This window comes from Myotis myotis, unplaced genomic scaffold (assembly GCF_014108235.1).
Source record: "Myotis myotis isolate mMyoMyo1 unplaced genomic scaffold, mMyoMyo1.p scaffold_m19_p_10, whole genome shotgun sequence".
Taxonomy (NCBI): Eukaryota; Metazoa; Chordata; class Mammalia; order Chiroptera; family Vespertilionidae; genus Myotis; species Myotis myotis.
This window is the reverse complement of record NW_023416314.1, coordinates 29,229,438-29,255,232: the sequence shown is the minus strand read 5'-3', so window position 1 is coordinate 29,255,232 and position 25,795 is coordinate 29,229,438. Positions and strand designations below refer to the sequence as shown.

Genomic DNA, 25,795 nt, shown 5'->3' with positions numbered 1-25,795 from the left:
ATTCCATCACCCTGCATAGCTTGCAGTGTATTATATTGATTTTTCTCGCAGCTTTTATACAACTGTATTGTCTTTTGTAAACTATCCAGTATTTGAATTTCCAAGTTTAAGCAGTAATATAATGAAAAAATGTCTTTCTACAGATGTGGCTGAACTTAATAGAATTTGTTCACTCACCTTCCTAAGGTGTCCATCTGATGTTGCTCAGTGGTTGAGTGCCGACCTATGAACCAGGAGGTCACGATTCCATTCCCTGTCAGGGCACAAGCCTGGGTTACAGGCTTGGTCCCCAGTAGGGGGTGTGCAGGAGGCAGCTGATCAATGATTCTCTCTCATATTGATGTTTCTATACCTCCTCCTCCTCCAGTCCTCTCTCTGTAACCAATAAAAACATATTTTTAAAAAAACATTTCTCCAAAGATATATAACCCATATTTTTCTACTTTTATCATCCTATCCCTACAAAGACAGTCACACTAACATTAATAAATATAAATAATTGAATCTTAGTAGTCCCCCTACCAGGTTCACTAAAGTAACAAAGCCCCCCTAAAGTCACCCCAAGATTAGGCATGGTAAAGAAAAGATTAGTGAACTTGAAGAAACAGCAATATAAACTTCAAAATGAAACTGGTAAAAAAGATCTCACTCATTTGTGGAATATAATGAACAACATAAACTGATGAACAAAAACATCCAGAGACAGAGAAGCATCAACCAGATGCTCAAACCTCAGAGGGAAGGTAGGAAGGGTGGGGATAACAGGGGAGAGATCGACCAAAGGACTTGTATGTATGCCTATAAGCGTAACCAATGGACACAGACACCAAGGGCGTGAGAGCATGAGCGGTCCTAGCTCTGAAAGCCAACAGTTTTGCTGTCCATGAGACTCACAAGACCACAGCAAACAAAAAAGCAGTTGTTAACAGGCAGAAACATTCCCTGCAGGTATCTCCCCAGTGCAGAGGGAGCAGGCAAAAATGTCCATCTCCCAGTTTTGGCCAGTTTAAAGGATACTGCCTGAGGTCAGAATTCTAATTTAACACGTCTATGAGCCAACTGCAAGTCTTCCTGGAGACTAAGGAAGCTGGCAGACACCTTTCTACCTTCTCTCCTGAGGCCACTCCAAGTCACCAGTATCTCCCTGGAAGGAGCTAATACACACATCTGTACAACAGCTTTTGTGCTGACACCCAAGGGACATGTCCCCAGATCTGGCTCTGGTAACCAATGAGCTTCAATTCACGAGCCCCACAGGACCATAGCAAACAAAGAACTAGTTTATGTATTTATTTATTTTTCCAGAGAGGAAAGGAGAGGGAGAGAGAGAGAAAGAAACATCAATGATGACAGAGAATCATTGACTGACTGCCTCCTGCACCCCCGCATCTCCCAGTGGGGTTCAAGCTCACAAACAAGGCCCAGGCATGTGCCCTGACCGGGAATCAAACTGAATCGAACCATGGACTCCTGGTTCATATGCTCAACCATTGAGCCACCACAGCCAGGCAAGAACCAGTTCTTAACCCAGCCATATCTCCAGGGCTCAGCAAAGAGGGAGCAGGAAAAAAAAAAAATTTCCTAATATTTCTCTAAAAGGGACCTATTCACATATTTTAAAAGACACTGCCTGATCAGGTTTCTAACATAGCAAACATCTAGGGCAGGGGTGGGCAAACTTTTTGACTCAAGGGCCACAATGGGTTCTCAAACTGGACCTGAGGGCCGGAACAAAAGCATAGATGGAATGTTTGTGTGAACTAATATAAATTCAAAGTAAACATCATTACATAAAAGGGTACGGTCTTTTTTTTTTTTAGTTTTATTCATTTCAAACAGGCCGGATCCGGCCCGCGGGCTGTAGTTTGCCCACGGCTGATCTAGGGGCTAGCTGCAATCTGTCCCAGAGAGCAGGGAAGCCTGCGGACACCCCTTACCCACTTCCTCCAGCCTGCGCCAAGTCACGGTATCTCCCTGGAAGAACTTTTCAGTTAGATGTAGTCCCACTTGTTTATTTTTGCTTTTGTTGCCTTGGCTTTTTGTGTCAGATCTAAAAAAATCATTGTTAAGACCAATGTCAAGGAAACAATGCATTCTTAAACAACCAATAGGTCAAAAAAATCTAAAGGAACTTAGAAAATATCTGGAAACAAACAAAAATAAAAGTACAACATCAAAACTTATGAAAGCAGTACTAAGAAGTCTGTAGCAGTAAACACATTAAAAAAGAAGGATCACAACTAAAAAATCTAAACCTACACCTCAAGGAACTAAAGAACAAACTAAACCCTAAGCTAGCAGACAGAAAGACATAATAAAGATTAGAGCAGAAATGACTGAAATAGAAAATAATATAAAAAATAAATAGAACTCTCAGTTGTTTTTTTTTTTTTAAGCAGATTTGACAAACCTTTAGCTAGACTAAATAAGAAGGAAGACTCAAATAAATAAAACGAGAACTGAAAGCAGGGAGTTTACAACTGATGTCACAGAAATAAAAAGGAATATAAGAGACTCTATGAACAATTATATGCCAACAAACTAGATAACCTGGAAGAAATGAGCCAATTCCTAGAAACATGTAACCCACCGAGACTGAATCATGAAGAAATAAATTTGAACAGACATATAATTAGCAAGGAGACTGAAGCAGTAATTAAAACACTCCCAACAAAGAAAAGCCCAGGACCAGAAGAATTAACACCCATTCTCTCTAAACTCTTCTTAGGAATTGAAGAGGGGAAAAAAAATTGAGGAGGGAACACAATCCTATGAGGCCAACATTACTGATACCAAAACCAAATAAAGACATAAAAGAAATATTAATGTTCTTGATTAATCCTATATAATTAAAGCCTAATATGCTAAGTGTCCAGTTGTCTGGTGACCAGTTGACCGTTCAACCAATCAAAGCATATATGCTAATGATATGCTAAGGCTGATCAACCACTCGCTATGATGTGCACTGACCACCAGGGGGCAGACGCTCCGACTGGTAGGTTAGCTTGCTGCTGGGGTCCTGTGAATAGGGACTGAGCAAGATGGGCCGGACTCGCCCTGGAGCCTTCCTGTGGTCCCTCCCAGGATGGCCAACCTACTGAGTCCGAGTCCCTGAGTCCCTGATCGTGCACCAGTGGGGTCCCTTGCCTGGCCTGCGCCCTCTCACAATCCAGGACCTCTGAGGGAGATGTCGGAGAGCCAGTTTTGGCCAGATCCCACAGGCCACTCCTAGCGGCATGAGCCTCTCCTGATTGGGACTGATTGGGCATGAGCCTGCGGCAGGCGCAGTGGGGCCCGGATGAGCGGAAGTGGCAGATTGGAGCTGCAGGTGGTGGCCTTGGACTGTGGGTTTTGGCCCGATCCCCGAAGGCCACCCCAAGGGACCCTACCCATGCACAAACTGAAAACTGAATTCAGCACATTAAGAGGATCACACACCATGACCAAGTGGGATTTATACTTGGAATGCAAGAATAATTCAATATGCAAAAATAATCAATGTCATACACCACATTAACATAATCAAGGACAGCATGAGTATGGCAATCAATGCAGAAAAACTCAATGCTGTTTTATGATAATAGATACTCAACAAACTAGGAATAAAAAGAAACTACACCACAGAATATAAGCCTCATGAAAAGCCCACAGCTAATACTGTACTCAATGGTGGAAGACTGAAAGCTTATCCTCTATGATGAACAAGGCAATAACCACTCTTGCCAATACTATTCTACACGGCACTGAAAATTCTAGAAAAAGTTATCAGACAAGAAATTGGAAAAAAAAAAAGTAAAATTATCCCTGCTCACAAATCACATCATCTTATATATAGAAAAAAAAAATTCCAGAAAAAAAACTTACACCTAAAAACAATTTCATCAAAATTGCAGAATACAAAATCAACACACAAAAATTGTGTTTCACTGCACTAACAACGACAAACCCAAAAGGGAAATTAAGAAAACAATCCCATTTACTATAGCATTAAAAAGGATAGAGTAATTAGGAATAAACTTAACCTAGGAGGTTAAGTTGGATTCCCTGTCAGGGCATGCCCAGGTTGTGGACTCCATCCCTAGTAGGGGGCATGCAGGAAGCAGCCAATCAATGATTCTCTCTCATCACTGATGTTTACCTCTCTCCCTCTCTGAAATCAATAAAAAATATATTAAAAAATAAAGATGCTTTTATTTTCTGATTCATTGACTATAGATTATTTGACATCTGATAAATCCTTCTTCGCCACGGAGTTTTGGGGATTCTTCTCACCCTGCTCCCCTTGCCTTATGAAGTTGTTCTTTATCTGGAATACCACTTTCTCCTTTGCTAGAGCTCAATTATTTTCAAAGCAACCCTGGTAAGCACTTTCACTGAACGCTCACGTATTCACAAAGTAATCAGAGAAAATGTTATTTCCCCTGTTTTATAGATGAGAAAGAGGCTGCCAGGATGAGAACTGGGACTATGCAGAGGCTTGGCCCAAGACTTTCATTCTCAATTGTCCTGACGAGTGGAGCCCCCGGGCTCCCTCCTCTCCGGTTTTTTCTTAGCCACATTCACCCACCCCTGCTTTTATCAGCAGTGCGAGGAAGGGCACCAGGGAATCCTCAGAAAACAAGCTCCTTCTCTGGAGGTGCTGATTATCTTGAGGTGGGACAGACAACCAGACTGCAACGTGGCACAGGGAGCTCCAAGGGCAAAGAAAATCGAGGGTGCAAAAAAATCTCAGCTCCTTTTTACTATTATTATTATTTCAGAGAGGAAGGGAGCGGGAGAGAAAAACATCAACGAGGAGAGAGAATCACTGATCAGCTGCATCCCGCATGCCCCGCACTGGGGATCAAGCCCGCAACCTGGGCATGTGCCCTTAGCCGGGATTGAACCCGGGACCCTTCAATCCGCAGGCCGACGCTCTACCCACTGAGCCAAACCAGCTAGGGCTCAGCTCCTTTTTAATACCTTTTGAACCTAGCATCCACCGTATGCCAAGGGCTGTGCTGTTTTCTTATACCCCATGTCCACATCAGGAGATACGGTCTATGGGTCTGGAAGTTAAGTAACGTGCCCAGGATAGGCGACCAGTGAAAAGGGCGGGTTTAGGGCCACTCGACTTTCCTCTGGGACCTTCCCGGTCTACAGGCTCCGCCCTCGGAGGCAGGGGAAGGTGGACAAATACTCCCCACGCTGGTCGGAGTCTCACCGCTCACACGCCCGGCACCTCGCTCGCTGGGAGCCCGCGCTGGGCAGGAAGTCGCTAAGCGTGCGGCCGGCGTCCCGGGGCCCAATCAGCGGCCGAGGTCCCGCCCCCTCCGAGTCACGTGTCGGCCAAAGATGGCTGCGCCCGCGCGAGCAGGGTGAAGGTTGCGGTGAGCCTTAGGGCCGAGGCCGGCCGGAGCCAGCGCCGAGGGCTGCAGGGAGAGCACCAGGTACTGCGTCCCGGGGGGGAAGTGCAGGAGGTGCCTGGGGATCAGAAGCACAGCGGGAATGAGATCCCGGGACTGCGGCGGAAGGGGAGGAGAGGAGTCGGCCCTGCGGCGCCTGCCGTCTCGTTTTCCACCTTAGAAGAAAAGACCTTATGTTTAAAGCAAACCAGGAGGAAAACAAAACAAAACAAAAACCTGCACTTGAATTTAACCCCGGGCTGACTGCCAGTGCATAGGGTGCCCTGGCCTAAATCTTCTGAGGCCCTACTTGCCTCATTGCCTGTCTCAGAGCCGTCCTGGGTGAGGAGCGATGGCCGAATATTCAGGGAAAAGGGATCATTCACGGTTGCCCTGCTCTGACACGCACGCCAGCTAGTGCAGGGATCAACACTATAGCCTGGGGGCCAGATGAGGCCGATAGTGTCTGTAGCCAGCCAGCTAAGAATGATTTCTTATATTTTTAAAAAGTACCCAACAAAGACTATCTATAGGTGACCTGCAAACCTAGAATACTATTTGGCCCTTTAGAGGAAAAGTTAGCTGACTTCTGCTGTAGTGAAATTGTTGGGTGTGTGTCTTCTACTTACTGAATAATACCAAATTCCTTTCCAAAGTGGTTTTCCCCAAACTGGATATAATTTATGCTTCCACCTGCAACACTACTTACCCTACATTCTTGCCAGTAATTGAAATGGTCAGGGTGTGTGTGTGTGTGTTTAGCTAACCTAAGCCCACATATTCTTATCACTCTGGTTTTAATTTCTATTTCCCTGATTATGAGGTTAAGCACATTTTTATGTTCATTGACTCTTTAGCTTTCCTTTCAGCAACGTGCTTGTTCAAACCTGTTTTCAGTTTTCCTGTTGGGTTGCTGGCTCTGTTCTTGTTGCTTTGTACTTTACACATCCTGGGTACTAACTACTCTTGTCAATTATATTGCAAACATTACCCCCACACTAGCTTATCTTTATGGTGTCTATTGATGAACACAAGTTCTTAATGTTAGTTTAGTATTAATTTTGTGTTTTTTGGTGCTATTTGCAAATTAAGATTTTTTTAAGGGTTATAAAAATAGTCTGTATTCCTAGAAGCTCTATCCACTGCTTTTCATGTTCTGATTCTATTTCACTTAGAATTCATTTTGGGAAGGGGGAAGGTATGGTGTGCTGCAGATTATGAATTCAATCTATATATCTAATTCTCTTGAAATTATTAATGGTCTTCAAAAGGCTTTTTATAAGCCCTTTTGTTGTTTTCTCTAGATATACATTATTGAAAAATGATATTTTTATTTTTTTTAAGGCTCAAGATGGAAAATCATGAATCAGATGATACTTTCCAGAAAGAACACATTTTGAACATCATAAACAGAAAAATTAACCAACTTCCAGAAGCAGAAAGGTAGGATCCCATCTTAATTTAAAAAATATCTTTCACTAGGTGAATGTTATCTCAAATTTACTTGGTTTCTGTGTAAATAACATAGAATAGCAGAAGAAAACTGAACGTTTTCTTGCCTTGAGAAAACTAAGGCCCAGCACAATTAACCATTTAGCTTGAAGTCAAGGCTAGAATTCATATCTTTGGACACATCTAATTCTCGTTTTTCCTATTTGGCTTAGAGTATAGTCAAATGTACATTTGTGGACTCATTACAATATCAAAACTTTAAAATAGCTTTTAATGTCTTTAATTCATATGATCATTATGCAGACTATGATAGAGAAGGCCGATTAACACACATAGCTAGACAAGGAATCTCAAGAGAAAAGATCTTTAAGGTGTTATTAAACAGAAAAAGGCTATGTAGGAAATGTACTGGTCTGTGAAGACAACAGAATGAGCTACAGTAGTTTCCTTTTGGAAAACAGATTTAAGGTAGAAAAGACCAAAAGGAAAACACATAGTAATCCTGGTGCATGGTGATGGTAGGGTGGTGGCAGTTGAGATAAAAATTGGATGGGTTTGAAGTACAAAGTAATTTTACACACCATATATTTATTGCCACTTGTTAACTTTGGTCTTGTATTTTACGTGTTTAGTTTATATGTCTAGTTATTTTATGTACCTTATAAAATGTCATGAGTGGCTAGTTTTATAGGCACTTTTTTGGAAAATTGACTGGTAAAGGGTCTACTAGATAATTTTGTACTTACTGATTAACTAAAAAAATGTAACTTAAAGCTATAGTAAATTAAAACCTGGTTGGGAGATAACAAACTTTGCTATTCAGATTCCAGTTGTATTTGTTTTGTTTACATAACAGTAATATATTAAAATATGTAAGTGTGTGGGCAAATTATTTACTTCTGAGCATTCACTCTTATGATTAAAATAGAGATGATAAATATTGAACAGGATTGTTATGAAGATAAAATAACAATATTTTAGAGGAAGTGTTGAAATTTCTAACTCCCACAAAAACATTCGTGTTTTTTGTTTGGTGGGTTCTTCTCTAGGCTCTCACCACTCTTTAAAAATTATCTTATGTTAAGTTACTGAACTGCCTCTCTCCTATTGCTATTACCATTTATTCAGACATGTTTTACCTTGTTTACATGTCTTTCATCCTCTAATTATAAAACTGAAAACAGTGAAGGTTGATGGTAAATGTTTTAGCCTTGAGCAGCAAGTCTGTCTATAGTAACATGATTGCGTGAAAGGTTAAGAAAAGTAATACCTTTTAGAAGCTCCATTACTAATTAACTAGGAAAGCTGTGCTAAGAGTATTAAATAAACATAGAAGTCAGAGAGATCATTGTGTGGCTAGTTTGGCTAAGAATAATGGAATTAGAAAATAAATATATTAAAAGAGACTTCGCGTCAAGGGATGGGTGCACGATGCAGTGTGCAGATGGGTGTTTGAAAGAATGCTCAGAACATGTTTTAAATTAGCCCATACCATAGCTTAAAAACCACTTATCTCAAAACATCAATTTATTATTATTTCAATGGGTTGTTATAAGGTTATCCCTTACATGTTAGTCCTCTTCCAATCCCTGAATCCTAAAACTAATGCTTTAGGGATGAACTAAAACATTATCTTCACCTCTTTGAATGCCTTGTGTGTGTCAGGTGCTATTGAAACCAAGAGGAATTTGTATCCATTGTCCTCAACTTGTTTACAGTGGGGAACAATAGTGGAGAGCTCCTATAATGTGCTGTGCTAGAGAAGGAGAAGTACTGGGTATTTTGGGAGCCTAGAGTAGAGGCATCCAAATCAGACTCTTCAAGCTCTTCCTTGGCTATCTATAGTTGAGGGAAATTTCTATACTAATATCTTTTGCAAAATCACAAAGTATACTTAGTAAAATCTAGATGTATCATTGTACCCTTAAGTGTTACCAAATTCAAAAGCCTTTTAGAATAAAAATCTGTATGTAAAACATTTTAAAGGTTTTTTGTTTTATGGAGCTATAAGGGATTAAATGTATCCTGTTAAGTCCTGGTTGGTTCTCTAACATATGCCAGAAATGTTGGGAGCTTCCTAACACACAGTAGAGCCAAAGAAATTACTATTTTCTTCTTCACCCATTCAGGAATCTACTTGAACATGGATCAACATATATTGGACTTAATGCTGCTCTCTGTGGCCTAATAGCAAACAGTTTTTTTCGACGCGTCTTAAATGTGACACAGGCTCGTATAGCTGCTGGTTTACCAATGGCAGTGATCCCATTTTTGACAGCGGACATATCTTACAAAAGTGTTGTAAGTTTACCATTGAATACAGGTAAATTCCATTTCACTATCCCCATAGTTTGATTTGGTATATATTATTTGCACTTTATATTATTAAAATGGCAATTAATTCATATTAGTATGGACTACCAAACAAGTGCACATACATGGCAGTTCTAAATACTTTCCTTTATCTAACTTATCTTTCATACAGTGCTTAGAATAAAGAATATTTTGAAACTTAGTTTTAAAAAATGCTGACCGCCTTAGTTTTTTTTTAAAAAAAAATTTACAGAGAATTCCTTAAAGGGAAAAAATGTTTTTATGGGAATTGTAAACCTCTCAAAGCACTTCATGTACATACCAGAATTATTAAATGTATGGAGATTTGATTTCCTTTTGACAGTTTACCATATGTGCCAAGTGCTTTGAGTATAGCTAATCATGAAAAAGGTTTTAATAATTTAAAATAAAGTATTACTACAAGTGGTGGTGGAGAGGGAAGCAACTCATTTAAATTCTCTTCTGCTAAGTGCTGCTCTCAATTTGTTTAAATTATATGAGTTTTGCTTGAATCCCTATAATCACTGTGGAAAGAACTTTTATGATCCAGGGAAACCTATTGCCTAATGAATTGAACAGACTGACTGAGGAAAACATTAAGTTACAACTTACCTTTCTATTTTTAATATACTTTATACTAATTTGGAAATGAATAAAGAATTTCATAAAGTCATACTATGTAATGTAAAAATGTAAGATGAAATATAAATTGTAAAACAAAATTCCCATAGATTAAAAGTTTAATACATGTGCAGTAAGCTGAATGCAGCGCAAACCGAAATTATATTCAGTCAAGTTCAGAAAAAATTAGAGAATTTTTCCTGGGATGGTCATCAGTTACTCCTAGCTATTTTAGGTTATCTGTACATTTAATTATACCTTTTAACATGCCTTACAGAATTGCATTTGCTCTATCACTGCCTGAAAAATTGAGTCTTTGTGACACATATAAGGCAGCGGTTCTCAACCTGTGGGTCGAGACCCCTTTGGGGGTCGAACGACCCTTTCACAGGGGTTGCCTAAGACCATCGGAAAACACATATATAAACAGTGGTTCTCAACTTTCCTAATGCTGCGATCCTTTAATACAGTTCCTCATGTTGTGGTGACCCCCAACCATAAAATTATTTTCGTTGCTACTTCATAACTGTAATTTTGCTAGTTATGAATCGTAAATATCTGATATGCAGGATGTATTTTCATTGTTACAAATTGAACATAATTAAAGCATAGTGATTAACCACAAAAACAGTATGTAATTATATATGTGTTTTCCGATGGTTTTAGGCAACCCCTGTGAAAGGGTTGTTCAACTCCCAAAGGGGGTCTCGACCTACAGGTTGGCGACCCACAGGTTGAGAACTGCTGATATAAGTGGACCTTGCACTCATGTTTGCTTGACTATCATGATCTTCATCACCACAACTAATTTGTTTTCTAGGTGATTTGCATTGTGAAACCTGTACCATAATACGAGGTGGATTGGTTGGACTTGTTTTTGGTGGTCTGTACCCTGTTTTCTTGGCTATTCCTGTGAATGGTGGCCTAGCAGCCAGGTAGGATTCTTTGTTTTCTCATAATCATTGAAAAACTTTAATATATAAATGATTACCTAGAAAATATGTAATTTAAAACAGCAAATACATTTTCTACAGCATTGTTACCTTTTGATTTGAAGGAGTTCAGACTTTTTCTTTTCCTTATAAATAACTATTAAGAATTTGAAAACAGTTCTTGAAACTTATCACACTGTACCTCTTGGGTGTGTAGTTCAGGTTGGTAACCTTAATTTACAGTTTACATTAATTTAGAACTTACAAAGCTACAAATAGTATTTTTAGCTCTAAAACCATCCTATATAATAAAAGGCTAATATGCAAATCAACTGAACAGCAGATCGACTGGTCACCATGACACACACTGACTACCAGGGAGCAGATGCTCAACCAGGAGCTGCCCCTTGGTAGTCAGTGTGCTCCCACAGGGGGAGCGCTGCTCAGCTAGAAGCCCTGAGCCGGGCTCACGGCTGGCAAGTGCAGCGGTGGTGGCAGGAGCCTCTCCCACCTCCACAGCATTGCTAAGAATGTCTGACTGACGGCTTGGGCCCACTCCCGTGGGACTAAGCCGTCAGTCGGACATCCCCTGAGGACTCCCAGAATGTGAAAGGGTGCAGGCCAGGTTGAGGAACCTACCCCCCCCCCCCAGGTTCACAAATTTCTAGTGTTATATATACAATGTTCTTAAGAATTTGAGCACTTCCACTAAGAAGTCAGAAAATGTCTAGCTATAAGCCTTCTACTCCAAAATAATCGTTTTTCTCTGAACTCTTATATCAAGCAGTCTATGCTCTATGAGCCTCCATTGGTGAACTGAAGAGGGAGAAAAAAAAAAAAAAAAGCCCCAAAGAGACAGTTTTGAGGACTAATAGTAGTTATGCCTTAATCTTTAAACTATTTGACTTCTGAGATTAATACATACATTGTATATTGGTTTGCCACTTGACACAATGATCTTTTCTCGTGAACTGTTCTTAATATTTTCTTACAGGTATTCCTCAGCCCTGCTACCGGAGAGAGGAAACATCTTAACCTACTGGATCAGAATTTCTCAACCTATCTTTAGAAAGATGTTATTTCCCATTTTGCTCCAGACTGGGTTTTCAGCATACCTTAGTTCTAGGCAATATAAACTACTTATAAAGGCTCTTCAATTACCTGAACCTGGCCTAAAAGTTCAGTGATTGTTAAGCAAATGTGTACACAAAAATAAAACTGTAAGAATAACCAATGTCTACTATATGAACATCTATATATATAAGCCGGAACGACTGGTCACTATGACGCTCACCACCCAGGGGCAGACAATGCAGGAGCTGCCCCGTGGTGGTCAGTGCATTCCTACAGCCAACCTCCCATGGTCCTTCCCCACTCCGGCCGGCAGGCCCCATGGTCCAATTGGGGACGGCCCCTGGGGCTGGGACAGGGAATTGGGGATGGGTGGCAGTGGATGTGGCCCCTTTCCCAGGAGGGCAAAGGGCTGGCTCCCTCCTTGGGGCCAGCAGCCAATCTCCTGTGCTCTGTCCCCACTGCCACAGGCCCTGATTGACCCGCCACGGTGGCAGCATAGTGACAAGGGAAGGAGGAGGGGGGAGGCAGGGAACTGTGTGGTGGTGGGGCGCCAACAACGGTGGCATCAGTGTGTTCCTTCTGTGCCCGGCCACCATCGCCTCCTCTCCGGCCTGGCCCTGGTAGCCAGCCAGGCCTAGGGACCCCAACCGTGCATGAATTTCATGTACTGGGCCTCTAGTAGACTTATAATTTATCATGAGGTACAACTCTAATGAGACCTACTGAATACCACTAAAGGCTACCCACTTAAGAGCATAACTTCTCTAGTTTGCCCAGTAGTGTCTTCACACTTGCTCTATGCCTTTAAACTAGGCAGAGTTTGATCTTTAACAGAAAAAAACAAAACAAAACACAACCATAAAACAGTTTACAGTGAAGACTTCATAATGAATCCAGACAGGAATGAAAATGGGGGGTGGAGTGGGAATATCAGTATACCACCAAATGTTATTTACACTTCAGTTTCCTAATTCATTGTTTCCACTGGTATTAATCCAGACTCTTAGAACATTTTCATTAACCTTCCTCACAGAGGGATCAATTCCAGTATTCTTTACAGATGGTTATTCAGGCTCAACTTGAGCTCTAATTATATAGCTACATGCTTCAAAAGTCACCTATTTATATCCTTGGAAAGCTATAGTCTTAGAAGACAGGCTGATCCTACCTTTGAAGTTCCCATCTAGTATAGAATAGTTTAGAATCACAGATTTTGAGCCTTTGTTTAAGCTCTAGGATGCTAAGCAAGTTAACTAGCCTCTCTGGCCCTCAATGCTTATCATTAACCTCACTCAATATTGGTATTACATAACATGTAATTTGCCTAACATAGCACCTACCTGATGTTATCAGGCACTCATATGGTAGCCATATTCTTCTTGCTACTGGTTTTTTCTGAAATATCCTAGTCTTTCTTTACTTCCTAAGATAGATTATTTAAATATTAGACATGACCTATTGTGTTCCCCTTGCTAAAACTTTTATTATATTTTTATTGATGTCAGAGAGAGAGAGAGGGAGAAACATCAATGATGAGAATCATTGATCAGCTGCTTCCTGTACACCCCCTATTGGGGACACAGCTGGCAACCCAGGCTTATGCCCTGAACTGGAATCAAACCCTGACCTGGTTCATGGGTCGATGGGAACCATACCAGCTGGGCCCCTTCCTAAAACTTTTGATCTCAATTCTTTAAACGATTTTCTTTTGTGACAGCATTTAAATCAGCACTGTCCAACAGAACATTCTGTGATGTTTTATATCTGACTGACAATGTTAGCTACGAGCCATTAAGCATCTGAAATATGACTAATGCAAATGAATAGCTTGTAAATTTTAAGGTTTTAGCCACATGTGGCTAAAGGTTACAGTATTTGGACAGGACCTATCTGATCAATACTTTTCTGATGAAACAAGCCAATTGTACCAAACAAAATATTAAGTGATATCACAGATCATATTCACAAGTATCTTAACTATTCCTTCCAAATACTGTATTAGTGACAACGGTTGTGATGTTATCCTACTTAAAATTATATATAAAAAAAGGAGAACATAGTCTATCATCTAGAAGGAGCACCTTCATGAAATATGCTTTCAGTATCTCTAAAGAAAGCAATGCAGCTGAAGATTAAGTGAAATTTTAAAATTACATTTTCAATTTTTCAGAAAGCAGATTTATCTTTAACAGGTATTTAAAAGGAAAAAAAGTTACCTATTCTACAAGCTAAAATATCAAGATAAAGCTCTGACCCCAAATTATGTATTTCATCTGCATTCTGTCACTTTTATTTAAAGCAGAGTTCTACCTGTCACAGTGAAAACAAGGATTAAAAGTTATTGCTAACTTCAAAAACAAGAAAGCCAAAATACTAAATTAGACTTCTTAAAAAGCAGAGAAGGGCATAATCAATTTGGATAACTTAAAACCCACTGATGCAACTAAATTAGTGCAAACTGTTTCCTTACATATCCTTAAACATTCCCACAGTATTTATTCCCAGGCATACCATCTATAATAATAAAAGCGTAATATGCTAATTAGACCGGATGTTCTTCCAGATGAAGGCAGGGCTGCAAGGGAAACTTGGGTTCCAGGTGCCAGAGGGAAGACGGTGCCGGAGGCTGGGGGAAGGAAGGCCTACTCTTGCACAAATTTCGTGCATCGGGCCTCTAGTCTATAAATAAATAGAATTCACAACGGCTTCAGGATCTCTTTCTAATATGTCCTTTATATCATATATTTCTTAAATCATCTTTTCAATTAATAAAATGGACAAGATAAGCCAAAGAGCATGTTATTTCAAATCTTGCTATAAATCTACCTTACCAAAATTTTTGGTCAGGGGGAATATGACATATGAATCTGCATTATAATTTAAGGAAAGTCATTTGTAGCCAAGACCTAAAGAACACTGCCTCAGTCAGGAAAATCGTTTTCAATAGTTCAGTGACAGCGAAATATTTAAATCTGTCTTTTACAATTTACAGTTATTTGGCTCTAAAAAGAAAGGATTCATATATTATACTTAATATAAATTTGTAATATAAATTTAGTGTACTATAAGTACACTGAAATCCAGAGGGGGATATCAATTCTACTCCACTAAACATAATTCCATAGAATGTGCTCTTGATTATGTAAAGAATCTAATACTCCTTGATGAAATACTTTTTATCATAAGTCAACTTTTTCAAAGATATACAGACAATGCTTCTATTTAAAAAAATTACTCTTTATAGTTAAGGACTTGACATTAACTTTCATATTCTACTTGGCAAGATCTGTCTGTACTTCAGATTATCTTTCATGTTCCAGGAAATACAAACTCATGATATGCCTGTGATCTCTGATGGCTTGTTTATCAATTCTACTCCACTAAACATAATTCCAAAGAATGTGCTCTTGATTATGTAAAGAATCTAATACTCTTTGATGAAGCTGACCTCAATGGGTATATAATAGGAAAGATACAGAATTTGGAGGCACATTCTAAAGGAAGTTGGCTCACCAATAAAATTCATCTGAATATTAGCAGAAGTACACAAATGCTCAAAACACCATTTGTGACTGCACCTATGCACACCAACGCTTTTAGATCGTAAAATTAGCATAACTAAAAACTGAGCAAAACATTCTCATCAAAACAAGTAATTTTGGCTCAGTAAAATTTTAAAAATTATTAAAGTCTGTTGTGTACTGGCTTCTTTTAAAAAACTCGGGGAAACAGCTGAGTAAGAAATCCTGAATGCACAAATTGGGGAAAAGTAAAAAAATAGGAATAAAAACACTACTGTCAGTAACCAAAGCAATGAGAAAGGAGTTAGTGAGCAACTTTCTATATCTTAAAAAAAAAGTTTTCCTCTAATTTTACATTATGTTCCTAATGATAAAGCTTCTTTCTGAATCAAATTTAAAATACCTCCAGATTAATTCTTCTTCACTTTAAAATAAATGACCATTTGTAGTCTAGATCAGAGCTCAGTCTGATAAGACCACAGGGAGTAACTGGTGAAGAGAGTATTGAGGTATTAAAGTTCAAATGTGTGAAATATACTGTGCTTGCCAAACAAAACATTCTTCAAGTTTCTAATGAAAAACCTCCCCCTTTTTGATTCCTGGCTTAAGTGGTTAACTATCCAGGTTGTAAAGAAAAAACACAGTAAAATATAAAAATAAACACTTGGGAGGGTCTCAAAACTTTGTATTGATAATGTGTCTGGGAAAAAAACTAAAAACTTAAAAATATATTACTACCTCGTTATCAGATTGTTTAACTTAAAAACCTAAGTTAGTAAGACCTTAAACTAAACCTTCAAAATGCTAAACTTGGTAATCACATCTTTTAAAAAATAATTACTCATTAAAAGTGAATTATTCACTGTGTTCCATTAAAGCAGAATAGTTGATGCCTAATCATTGGTTGTAGAATTACAATCGGCTATACTGTTGGTACTGTAAAAATACCTATTAGTCACTTTAGAAGCTACTGGGAATAGTCTGCTGCCAGGCGTAACAGACACTGAATACACTTAGAATACAAGAAACTGAGTGGATTTAATAGGTTTTGTATAATACTATATAATAAACTGTATAGTAGTTATAGTAAATTATTCTGGAAAGAAATAAGAGCTAATGTCCTGCCATTTCCCACGTCTATCATCTGCATACTTCCCAAATGTAAGATAAGATAGCACAGCTAGGTCTAGACCAGGTAAAAGAATGTATTAACACAATCCAACAAAAATGAAATAAAACAATCCAGAGTTTTGAGTGTTTTTTTCACACTGTAATAAACTGGAGAAATGTTTCGATTAAATAAAACCCCATATTCCATGAAAAAAGCCACTCCCATCATCCAGAATACTAAAGCCCTTACATAACACTAGAGAAGTTTTAATTAAATGAAACAGTAGAAACTAGTATACCATTCATTAGAAAACTCGAAATATTCAAAAAATTGTGTCAAGTACTCAGAGAAAGCGCAAGAAGCCAAAACCTCAGAATCCACACATCCTGATATTACTCTGAATTGCAATTAACTACCCAAACATTTTATCATAAGTCAACTTTTTCAAAGATATACAGACAATGCTTCTATTTAAAAAAATTACTCTTTATAGTTAAGGACTTGACATTAACTTTCATATTCTATTTGGCAAGATCTGTCTGTACTTCAGATTATCTTTCATGTTCCAGGAAATACAAACTCATGATATGCCTGTGATCTCTGATGGCTTGTTTATCAATTCTACTCCACTAAACATAATTCCATAGAATGTGCTCTTGATTATGTAAAGAATCTAATACTCCTTGATGAAATACTATAATCTCTTCTCCAATAGTTACAATTTTTAAAAAGGTATTCGAAGAACTGAGTATCATTCCTTTGAAAGACCAAAAAAAAATATAATTTTGTTCCAAAATCAACTTAGTCTCATGTATTTCTATTAAGTCTTTCAAGGATTCCAGAGAATCTTTTCAAATCTCCATTTCTGGAAAGTGAAACCACTATAGCAGTAATTTGGGAACTTGAAAATGGCATTCATTTTTTTCAGCAGATGCCAAATTTTTGACAGACATGGCTCCCACAACTACTTTGTTACCATCAGTCCAGTCAGTTAACAGGTTGTAGGAAAAGATTCGCTTTTGTAGACACTGCTAAGCTGTTCAAAGAGAAGAGAGAGAGATTAATTTAGTGATTATAAAATGTACAAATATTTAAAATATTTTGAACACTTTTTGTCGGCTTCTATCAGAGGTGTGACTAGATTTTAACAAACACGGACATTTTAGTTAAGTCAGGTCAAGGAAGTACAGAAACAGTAGTCAATATGATAGAAATAGTAGGTCAATATGATGTTAGTTCAGTTAATGTATGAATTCCTGTCACCATCAGAAGACAAATATTAAAAAGCGACATCTGTAGTCTAGTTCTGTATCATTTTGCCATAGAGGCAAAATTCAGAGGGAAAAAAAAGATTGCCCAAATGCTATTTTCATCCGTTACAGTAAATAAAACCAAACCGGAAAATTTCAAAACAATCCATATATTCCAGAAATCTTTATACAACTATTATTCACCAGAACACAATTTTCTAAAAATAGTAAGACAACAGTTTCATATTAATCATAACTTTTTTAATCAACAAGTAGTGAATAGGACACTTTTAAGATATTGTTTACTACATACTGAAATAAACAGATCTGTTTAAATTCAGAAACTCAAGACATTTACAGTAAAATGTGTTTATACATAAATATGACCAAATTTATTTAAAGCCCCTATTAGACAGGTCCTAAATACATGCAATACCATGTAAAACAAGACTATGAAGTTGATGCAAAAAATGACAAAAATCACTGAGTCACCAAAATTAGAGGGAAAAAAAAATGAAATGGAAACTAAGAAAAGACAGTTAAAACATAAGTAACCTAACAAAGCAGCTTTAAAAATAGGTGATACTAATCTCCACTTTCAAAAGTTCTTAATCAAGTATTTTCAAAAACTGCCATTTATAAAATGACATTCTAAAAATCTACACTTGGAATTTCAAAACATCCCAATTCAGAAAGCTTTTGACTACTGTTTTCCCCAGCCCCAACTTCAAATAATGCAGGAAAAGCACTGATGTTAGGAAGAAAATATTCCAAGGAATGGTATAATTTTTAGAAAAACGCACTTACTGCTTCCAGAACCTTTAAGACCCACAGTCAGCATTAACAATCATTTTTCCTATTCTCATCCATTATTTTTCAATGTCATATTAGAGATGAAAAAATTCTTTGAGCCCATAACTGAAAGATCAACAAACCTGGTTTTATTATGACACCATATTTTTGTCATTGGTACTGCACAAAATTATATACAAAGAAATATATACAAAATGTTCAAGTATTAATTAAATTTCAATTCAAGACTTCTGTTTCAAAAATCTACATTTAACATATTTCATAATGATAGCACAAATTAGTCATTTTAAATAATTTTCCAACTACTTTTGGTTTATATATATATATATGTTTATGTATAATTCAGTAGGCACTAAAAATCCATGCAGCTGCATCGTGAGGGGCTTGCTCCTGCACTTAGATATAAGCAGATTCATAACTCCAGGCTGTGAGTTTGGCTACTACCCATTCATGCTCAAGTGCAGTAGATGGTTTTACAAAATTGCTGTGATGCACTGGAAACCAGAGACCGTTAAGTCTCAACTAGTATTATCTAGAAACAAAACATTTACAGTTGTGCAAGAACAAGAATTCCATTTTCATAACCAAATAACAACAAAATAAAACATTTTGTGTGTAAGATAACTTACATCTTTGGACTGCTGGAATAACTTTTAATTATGAACATTTTAAAAGAAAAGACAGCAGAAGCCCTGATATTACCTCTTTTCCTCATTTCTTATACTACCTTTTAAAATAAAGCAGGAAATGTGGCCAGCAGCTGGTCCCGTCTCTTCTGCCCCAACAGCTGTATCCACTTTAGCACAAAGAAAAACAAGGATGCTAAATAGGTATATACTTTATCAAACAGTGATGTTTCACAAAGAATTTTTCTTTCTTTCTTTTTTTATAAACAAAGAATTTCTTAATGCCTGTTACACTGAAGGCCACCATAATTCAATTTATACAATTGGACAATAGACAATAGAGAACTTCAAGGGAAGAATATATCCCATCTTTGGAAAAAGTGTCAGTCGTGTCATTAAGTAGTCAGCAACACTCAATTTTTAAAATACCTTTGAAATATGGAAAATAAGATTCTTTGTGAAGCCTCACTTTACATGTTTTCATTCACATTTCACAACCTTCAAAATCGAATCATACATAAATTTAACCTAAAATTTTACAACAAAAATAAAGGTGTTCAACAATTTATTCATACTCAGTGATAGGGTCATCACTGTGCTGGTCCTCAAAGAAGCATTTCATTAACCATTCTTAGTCCTCCTTCAATTAGCTAACACAGGAGTCTGATATGCACGTTAATTTCCAACTTCTCTAATAGTGAGATATTAAAATCTGTTAACCTGAATATTGTAGTTCTAGGTCTCCTACTTAAAACTAAAAGGCATTACTGAATATTAAAGAGTTATTTTGTTGTCACCTCCAGCAAAATAACTATCACCTTTGAGCATGCCCCCAACACTTATTGGTCAACCTCTGCAAAGTTGCTCTAATACTGGAATTCCAATTTGCACCTTGTACAACTCGGAACTTCAACTTCACCTGTTTCACTGTCTCCAAACTGTATCTCTATTAGCAGCTTTCAGTGTACAGTTGGAATCGATGTCATCCAAGGCCATGTCCACACTGGGGACAGAAGAGCTAGGTACACGCAAGTCTGAACAAGGGGACACAGTAACAGCTATTTCAACCATTAAGAAGCATCTTAAATACAGTACTGACCAGCACAAGTCTGTTTCCAGGGTGGACAGGGCCCAAATTACACTCCCCTCCCGCCTTCCAAAAAAGAAAAAAGATAAAGAAAAATTTTTAAAAAAAACCCACACGCACACACAAAATTGAGATGTTGCCCATTAAAGTAGACTAAGCAGCAGAGCATGAGCGGTACGTGAAGAGATGGAACCTTACCAGGTGGTGAGGCGGGAACCACTGTTCTGTAACCCCTACAACGGAGCCTGGCAGGAAGGAAATCACCTAAAAAAGAAACTGTCAGAGAGATTTAATAGTCACATGTTATCATTGGGAGTTGGTTACAGTGTCACATTCATGCTTTTAGCTAAACACTTAAAAGACTCAATATTACTTTTTTTTTTTTTTCCTCTCCACCTGAAATGTGTCCAGTGACGATGTCCCACTAAGGAGTTTGACATGGTGTTAAGGGAGCTGAGAGGGGGAAACGCGGGTAAAGAGCAGATTACTTGACCCTACATTTTCAGAGAAGACGACGCCTTCCGGGCGCACGCCGAGCAGAACTCCACCGACACCTTATCCTTGTCCACATGGAGGCACACTCCTCCCGCCGCGTCGTCCTCTTCCAGCAGGTCCCGCGGCGGCTGCTTTCCCACCGGCAGCGCGTAGTCGTGGTCCCCGGCGGGCGCGTCCCTGAAGAGCGAGGTGGTCAGCCGCAGTCCCACGCCGCTCAGCCGGCTCAGCAGGCGAGCCAGGCCCGTCTCGTTGGCCAGGACGGCCCGTAGGTAGCGACTCTCCTCCTGCAGCGCCTGCACGCGCTGGCCCAGCTCCCGGTTCTCGGCCCGCAGCTCCTGGTTCTCGGCGGCCAAGCCCCGCACTCGACTCTCCAGCCCCATCACGTACTCCTTCTTCTTCAGCCGGTTCAGGCGCGCGGCCGCCGCCGCCGCCTTCCGGGGGCTCTTGGTCGCCGCCTGGTTGTTGTCGCCGCCGCCGCCGCCGCCTCCGGGGGCCTTTCTCCGCCTCTTTTCGCCGCCGCCACTGTCACTGCCGCCGCCGCCGCCGATGCCGTTTAACAGCCGCTGCAGCAGGTCCGAGAAGCGCTGCATCTCGGCGGCCGCAGACTCGTCGTCGTCGTCCCCTCTCCACAGGCCGCCGCTCTCCGAGCCTCCGCCGGACGAGAGGGGCCCGGGCGAGCTGAGCCCGGGCTCCAGGTGCCAGTCCGGTTGCCGGGGGTCCAGCAGATCGGCCAGTTCCAGCCCAGACAGGAAGTCCATGTCCTCCGTCTCGTCCCCCGGGGCGCCGGCGATCGCCTCCTCCTCCATCTCCTCGGGCGAGGGCGCGCGCCCCGCCCCGCCGCCGCCGCGGCGCCCCCTCCCGTCCTCCAGCTCGGCCTCGTCGCCGCGGGGCTGCTCGCGGCAGGGAGACCTGGAGGCCGCCGGCTCTTCCTCCGCCGCCGCTGCCGCGCGGGTCCGGTCCGGGGGCGGCAGGCGGATGGCGGCCTGCGCCGGGCTCTCGCTGCGGGCTGGGGAGTCGGTGCCCGAGGCCGCCAGCAGCGTGGCCAGGCTGTGCCTCATGGAGCCCGGCGGCCAACCCACGTAGGCCCCGGCCTCTCCGACCGGGCCTCGAGCTGCCCCAAGGACCCCCGGCCCCAGCGCGGGTAAGCGGGGAGCCGACCACAACGAAATGCAGGGGAAGGTCCGAGGCGCCTCCCGCCCCACTTGGCTGGCCGACCCCCCACGCCCAGGCGGGGGGAGGGAAGAAAGAGCCAGGCGGCGAGGCCCCGCGATGACTCGCCCTCGCCACCCAGACAACGGCCCGGCCGGAAAGCAGCGATCTCGCCCCAGCCCCGCCCACGGCGTTTCGCGCTCCGCGGCTCTAGTATCGCGAGATTACAGGGAGGGCTGGAGTGGGAGTCATTCCTGCGTTCTAGTGATGTCATGTTAACAGCTGCAAAAAATCAACAAAACCCCGAGTTTATGGGGGGAGGGGGGGGGGGAAATGTCTCTCTGTATTCTGGCTTCCACTTCCACTGAAACCACTCTGTCTCAGAATTGATCTTTTAGGTAACAACTTTTTAAAAATATATTTTTTTATTGATTTCATAGAGAAAGGGAGAGGGAGAGAGAAACATCAATGATGAGAGAGAATCATTGATCGGCTGCCTCCTGCAGGCCCTGCGCTGGGGATTGAGCCCGCAGCCCAAGCAACGGGGGCCTGTGCCCTGACTGGGAATCTCACCATGACCTCCTGGTTCAAAGTTCTGCGCTCAGGCCATAGCCACACCAGAGGGTACCAACTTTTGAATAAGTTTAAAGTTCTCCTGGATTGCTTTTAAACTTAAGACTGGTGGCCAGATCCCTCTTGAAATTGTGCCTTTCCCCTTCCGTTATGATACAAGATCTTTTCACTCCAACACTTATAGAAACTGAAAGAAAAAAAGGTAAATAAGTAAGGCATTTATAACTTAATTTTCCCAACTTTTTCTTTTTTTTAAAAAAAAAATATATATATATTTTATTGATTTTTTACAGAGAGGAAGGGAGAGGGATAGAGAGTCAGAAACATAGATGAGAGAGAAACGTCGATCAGCTGCCTCCTGCACACTCCCCATTGGGTACGTGCCCTTGACTGGAATCGAACCCAGGACCCTTGAGTCCGCAGGCCGACGCTCTATCCACTGAGCCAAACCGGTCAGGTTTCCCAACTTTTTCTTATAAAAACTTCCAAACATACAGAATATAGTACAGTATTCACTCTAATTCAACCCAATATCCAGACTAAACAATTAACGTTTTGACATATGTGCTTTACCTGCTTATAAGTGTTTGTAAAACATATTTTTGCTGCCTCAAAAATCCCAAAATTGCAGGTGAGACACGCCACCCCAACATACTTCAGTATGCATCTCTAAGAAATAAGGACATTCTCTTTTATAATCATAGTACCATTATCAAGTCTTGAGAAAATGAACAATCATTTATTAATACTATCTGCTACCCAGGCCCTATTCAAATTTCCTCAGAATAATCTTTTATAGCAAATATTTTCTTTTGAGTCAGGATCCAAACAAGAGTCACTTACTGCATTTGGTTGCTATGTCTTTGTGGGGTTCCCCCTCCCCCAATTTCTCTTTCACTTTTTAGTTTTTCTTAATATTGCTTATTTGAGGAGACAAGGTCAGTTGTTTTGAAAATGCACCACATTCTGGATTGTTTCCTCATAGTGTTTTTATCTTTGTTCCTTTAATCCCACAAGGTATTTGAGATTGGAAGCAGTTCCCAAATACATTAGAAATAAAACAATTTAAATTTTTAATAACCAAGGCCACTGAAAACATAGGTGAAATAGGAAGATAAGGCGTTCTTAAATAGGGAAAGGTTAGTGTCCAAATAGCGGAGACAGAGAGAGAGAGAGAGAGAGAGAGAGAGAGAGAGTGATTTTCCTTTGTTTGCTCATGTGTAAAGTGTAAGTGGTATGAATTCCTTAACCTTTCTTCCAGTTCTTAGGTTTTAAACTTCTCTAGGGAATAAAGTAGCAGATAACTTCAACAACAACTACTTTTATATGGCTGTTTCTTAGATGAATAGAAAGCAAGTTTAAGGAAAGCTGGACACTGATAGGTCCCCAATATCCAGAACAGTACCTAGTACAGCTTAGGCTTCAATAAATATTTCTTGAATAATTGAATGAAGATGGTCTCCAGTTTGGGCTGAAGGCATAATACTTAAGGCCAATTAATGAAATCAGTTATGCCAAGGACAAAATAATCATGATCTTTGGTAGCTAGAAGAATAAATAAATGACCTCCATGTCCCTTTCAACCTTCCAACTAGGAAAGGTTTTATTAAAATAGGATACTGTACAGTTCAAGGTGATATATGTTCTAATCTGCCTTGAGGTACAGGTGTTTTGTGTGACTGGTAATCCCATCCAACTGCATTTTCTCCTTAGGAAAAATTCAAAATCATGGATTAATTTACTATATTTTCCTCAAATTACAGTATTTTGGTTTAAATATACATGGCCTAAGAGCCTCTGCAGTTGGACTAAGAGTCAAGTAGAAAGCTGAAAGAGAAGGAAGTTTTTACAAGGTAGCCTCAGAATACAAAAAAAAAAAAAAAAAAAAAGCAAGTGAAGCCCTAACCGGTTTGGCTCAGTGGATAGAGTGTCGGCCTGCAGACTGAAGGGTCCCAGGTTCGATTCCGGTCAAGGGCATGTACCTTGGTTGTGAGCACATCTGATGATGTTTCTTTCTCATTGCTGTTTCTAACTCTCTATCCCTCTCCCTTCCTCTCTGTAAAAAATCAATAAAATATATTAAAAAAAAAAAAAAAGCAAGAGTAAACCCAACCCAGCTGGTATAGCTCATTGGTTGATCATTGACCCAAGAGGTCAGTGGTCGCTGGTTCAATTCCTAATCAGGGCACATGTCTGGGTTGTGAGCTCTATCCTCACTGGGGGCCATGCAGGAGGCAGCAGATAGATGATGTTTTTCTTTCATAGATGTTTCTATCCTTACTTTAACAGAAATGCCTCTACCGTCTAGCTATTGATTTGAGATGGGTATTTTTATTAGATTAAGCTCAGTTACAGGAAACAGATACCAATCCAGCTATTTTAAGCAGAATGCATGCCTGCAAAGTCATTGAAAGGATGGGAGGAGTGGGCGTTAGGCTTGGTGATCAAGAACGCCACTCAGTGCAGTGTGGACCAACAGGCCTGATAAAGAACTGCTACCCCTGCCCTGGTTGGGAAAGGAGTAAATAGAAAGCTGGAAGGCTGGCTTCAAGAGCAAATGCTGCTGCCAAAACTCCCTGTCCCATATATTATGTTGCTGCCTAACAAGTTACCCCAAACCTCAAAAAACAACAACAAAACACAAAACCTTAAAAAAACCTAACAAATTTTTGCTGATCGTGTGACTTAAAACAATATACGTTCATTATCTCCCAGAATTTCTGTTGGTCAGAAATCTGTAATTGTCTTAGCTATGCCATCTGGCTCCAGAATTCTCATGGAATTCAGTCAAATTTTGGCTGGGGCTTCAGACATCTGAAGCCTTGACTAGGGCTAGAGGGTCCACTTCCAAGGTGGCTGCAGGTTGGTGGAGAGGAGGGTACCTCAGTTCCCCCTCCATGTGAGCCCCTTCCCAAGCTGTGTGAGCATCCACACTACATGCTGGCTGGCTTTACCCAGCGACCAAGGAAGCAGCAGCAATGTCTGTTATGATCTAGCCTCAGAAGTCACATATGATCACTTCTGCAGACTCTCTTGGTCACAGGAGTCAGCCCTTATTCACCGTGGAAGGGGACTACACAAGAATGTGAATACTAGGAGACAGGAATCATTAGGCGTGATCTTGGGAACGGGCTACCATATCCCATAAAACTAGAGAATGCACATTGGGATGCTATTGCAGAAAAATGTCCCCAAAAATATGCCTGGCAACAGCAGCCAAAGCAAAGGAAAAGGGCCCCTGCCTTATTTGCATCTTCCAAATATAACTGCAGAGGAGTCTGCAAATACAGTTTGCTTTGTGTCTCTGTTTTAGCTTTTCCATTTCTGCAATACAGGAAAGCACATTAAAAGAGGGATTAAAATAGATGATAAA

The 25,795-nt window shown here is 40.3% G+C and overlaps 2 protein-coding genes across 17 annotated transcripts in view; one reads left to right on the top strand and one right to left on the bottom strand.

Annotated features, from left to right (window-relative positions):
• CREBZF (CREB/ATF bZIP transcription factor) overlaps window positions 1-22,027 on the bottom strand; it is a 33,561-nt gene extending 11,534 nt beyond the window's left edge. Inside the window, exons 1-4 of one of the 16 annotated variants that reach the window (XM_036324781.1) lie at window positions 20,704-22,027; window positions 20,404-20,481; window positions 19,220-19,288; window positions 16,510-17,465 (exon numbers count right to left, since the gene is read on the bottom strand). In XM_036324781.1, coding sequence (XP_036180674.1) covers window positions 20,466-20,481; window positions 20,704-21,758 — 1,071 coding nt within the window. In that variant the 5' untranslated portion in view covers window positions 21,759-22,027 and the 3' untranslated portion in view covers window positions 16,510-17,465; window positions 19,220-19,288; window positions 20,404-20,465. Of the gene's footprint in view, window positions 1-16,509; window positions 17,466-17,918 lie in introns of those variants that run through there. The other 15 variants (XM_036324778.1, XM_036324777.1, XM_036324780.1 and 12 more) reach the window with 15 other exon arrangements.
• TMEM126A (transmembrane protein 126A) lies at window positions 5,255-11,957 on the top strand. The gene is made up of 5 exons (XM_036324793.1): window positions 5,255-5,429; window positions 6,729-6,827; window positions 8,966-9,159; window positions 10,612-10,726; window positions 11,718-11,957. The coding sequence occupies exons 2-5, from the start codon at window positions 6,736-6,738 to the stop codon at window positions 11,908-11,910; spliced, it is 594 nt and encodes a 197-aa protein (XP_036180686.1). The 5' UTR covers window positions 5,255-5,429; window positions 6,729-6,735; the 3' UTR covers window positions 11,911-11,957.
• Window positions 22,028-25,795: the final 3,768 nt, after the last annotated feature.

What these genes read in the sequence shown, in the direction of transcription:
- TMEM126A (XM_036324793.1), top strand. Translation starts at nt 6,736, where the DNA reads ATGGAAAATCATGAATCAGATGATACTTTCCAGAAAGAACACATTTTG. An exon ending in AAGTTTACCATTGAATACAG is followed by an intron (nt 9,160 to 10,611) that starts GTAAATTCCATT and finishes TTTGTTTTCTAG; the next exon opens with GTGATTTGCATTGTGAAACC. An exon ending in AATGGTGGCCTAGCAGCCAG is followed by an intron (nt 10,727 to 11,717) that starts GTAGGATTCTTT and finishes ATTTTCTTACAG; the next exon opens with GTATTCCTCAGCCCTGCTAC.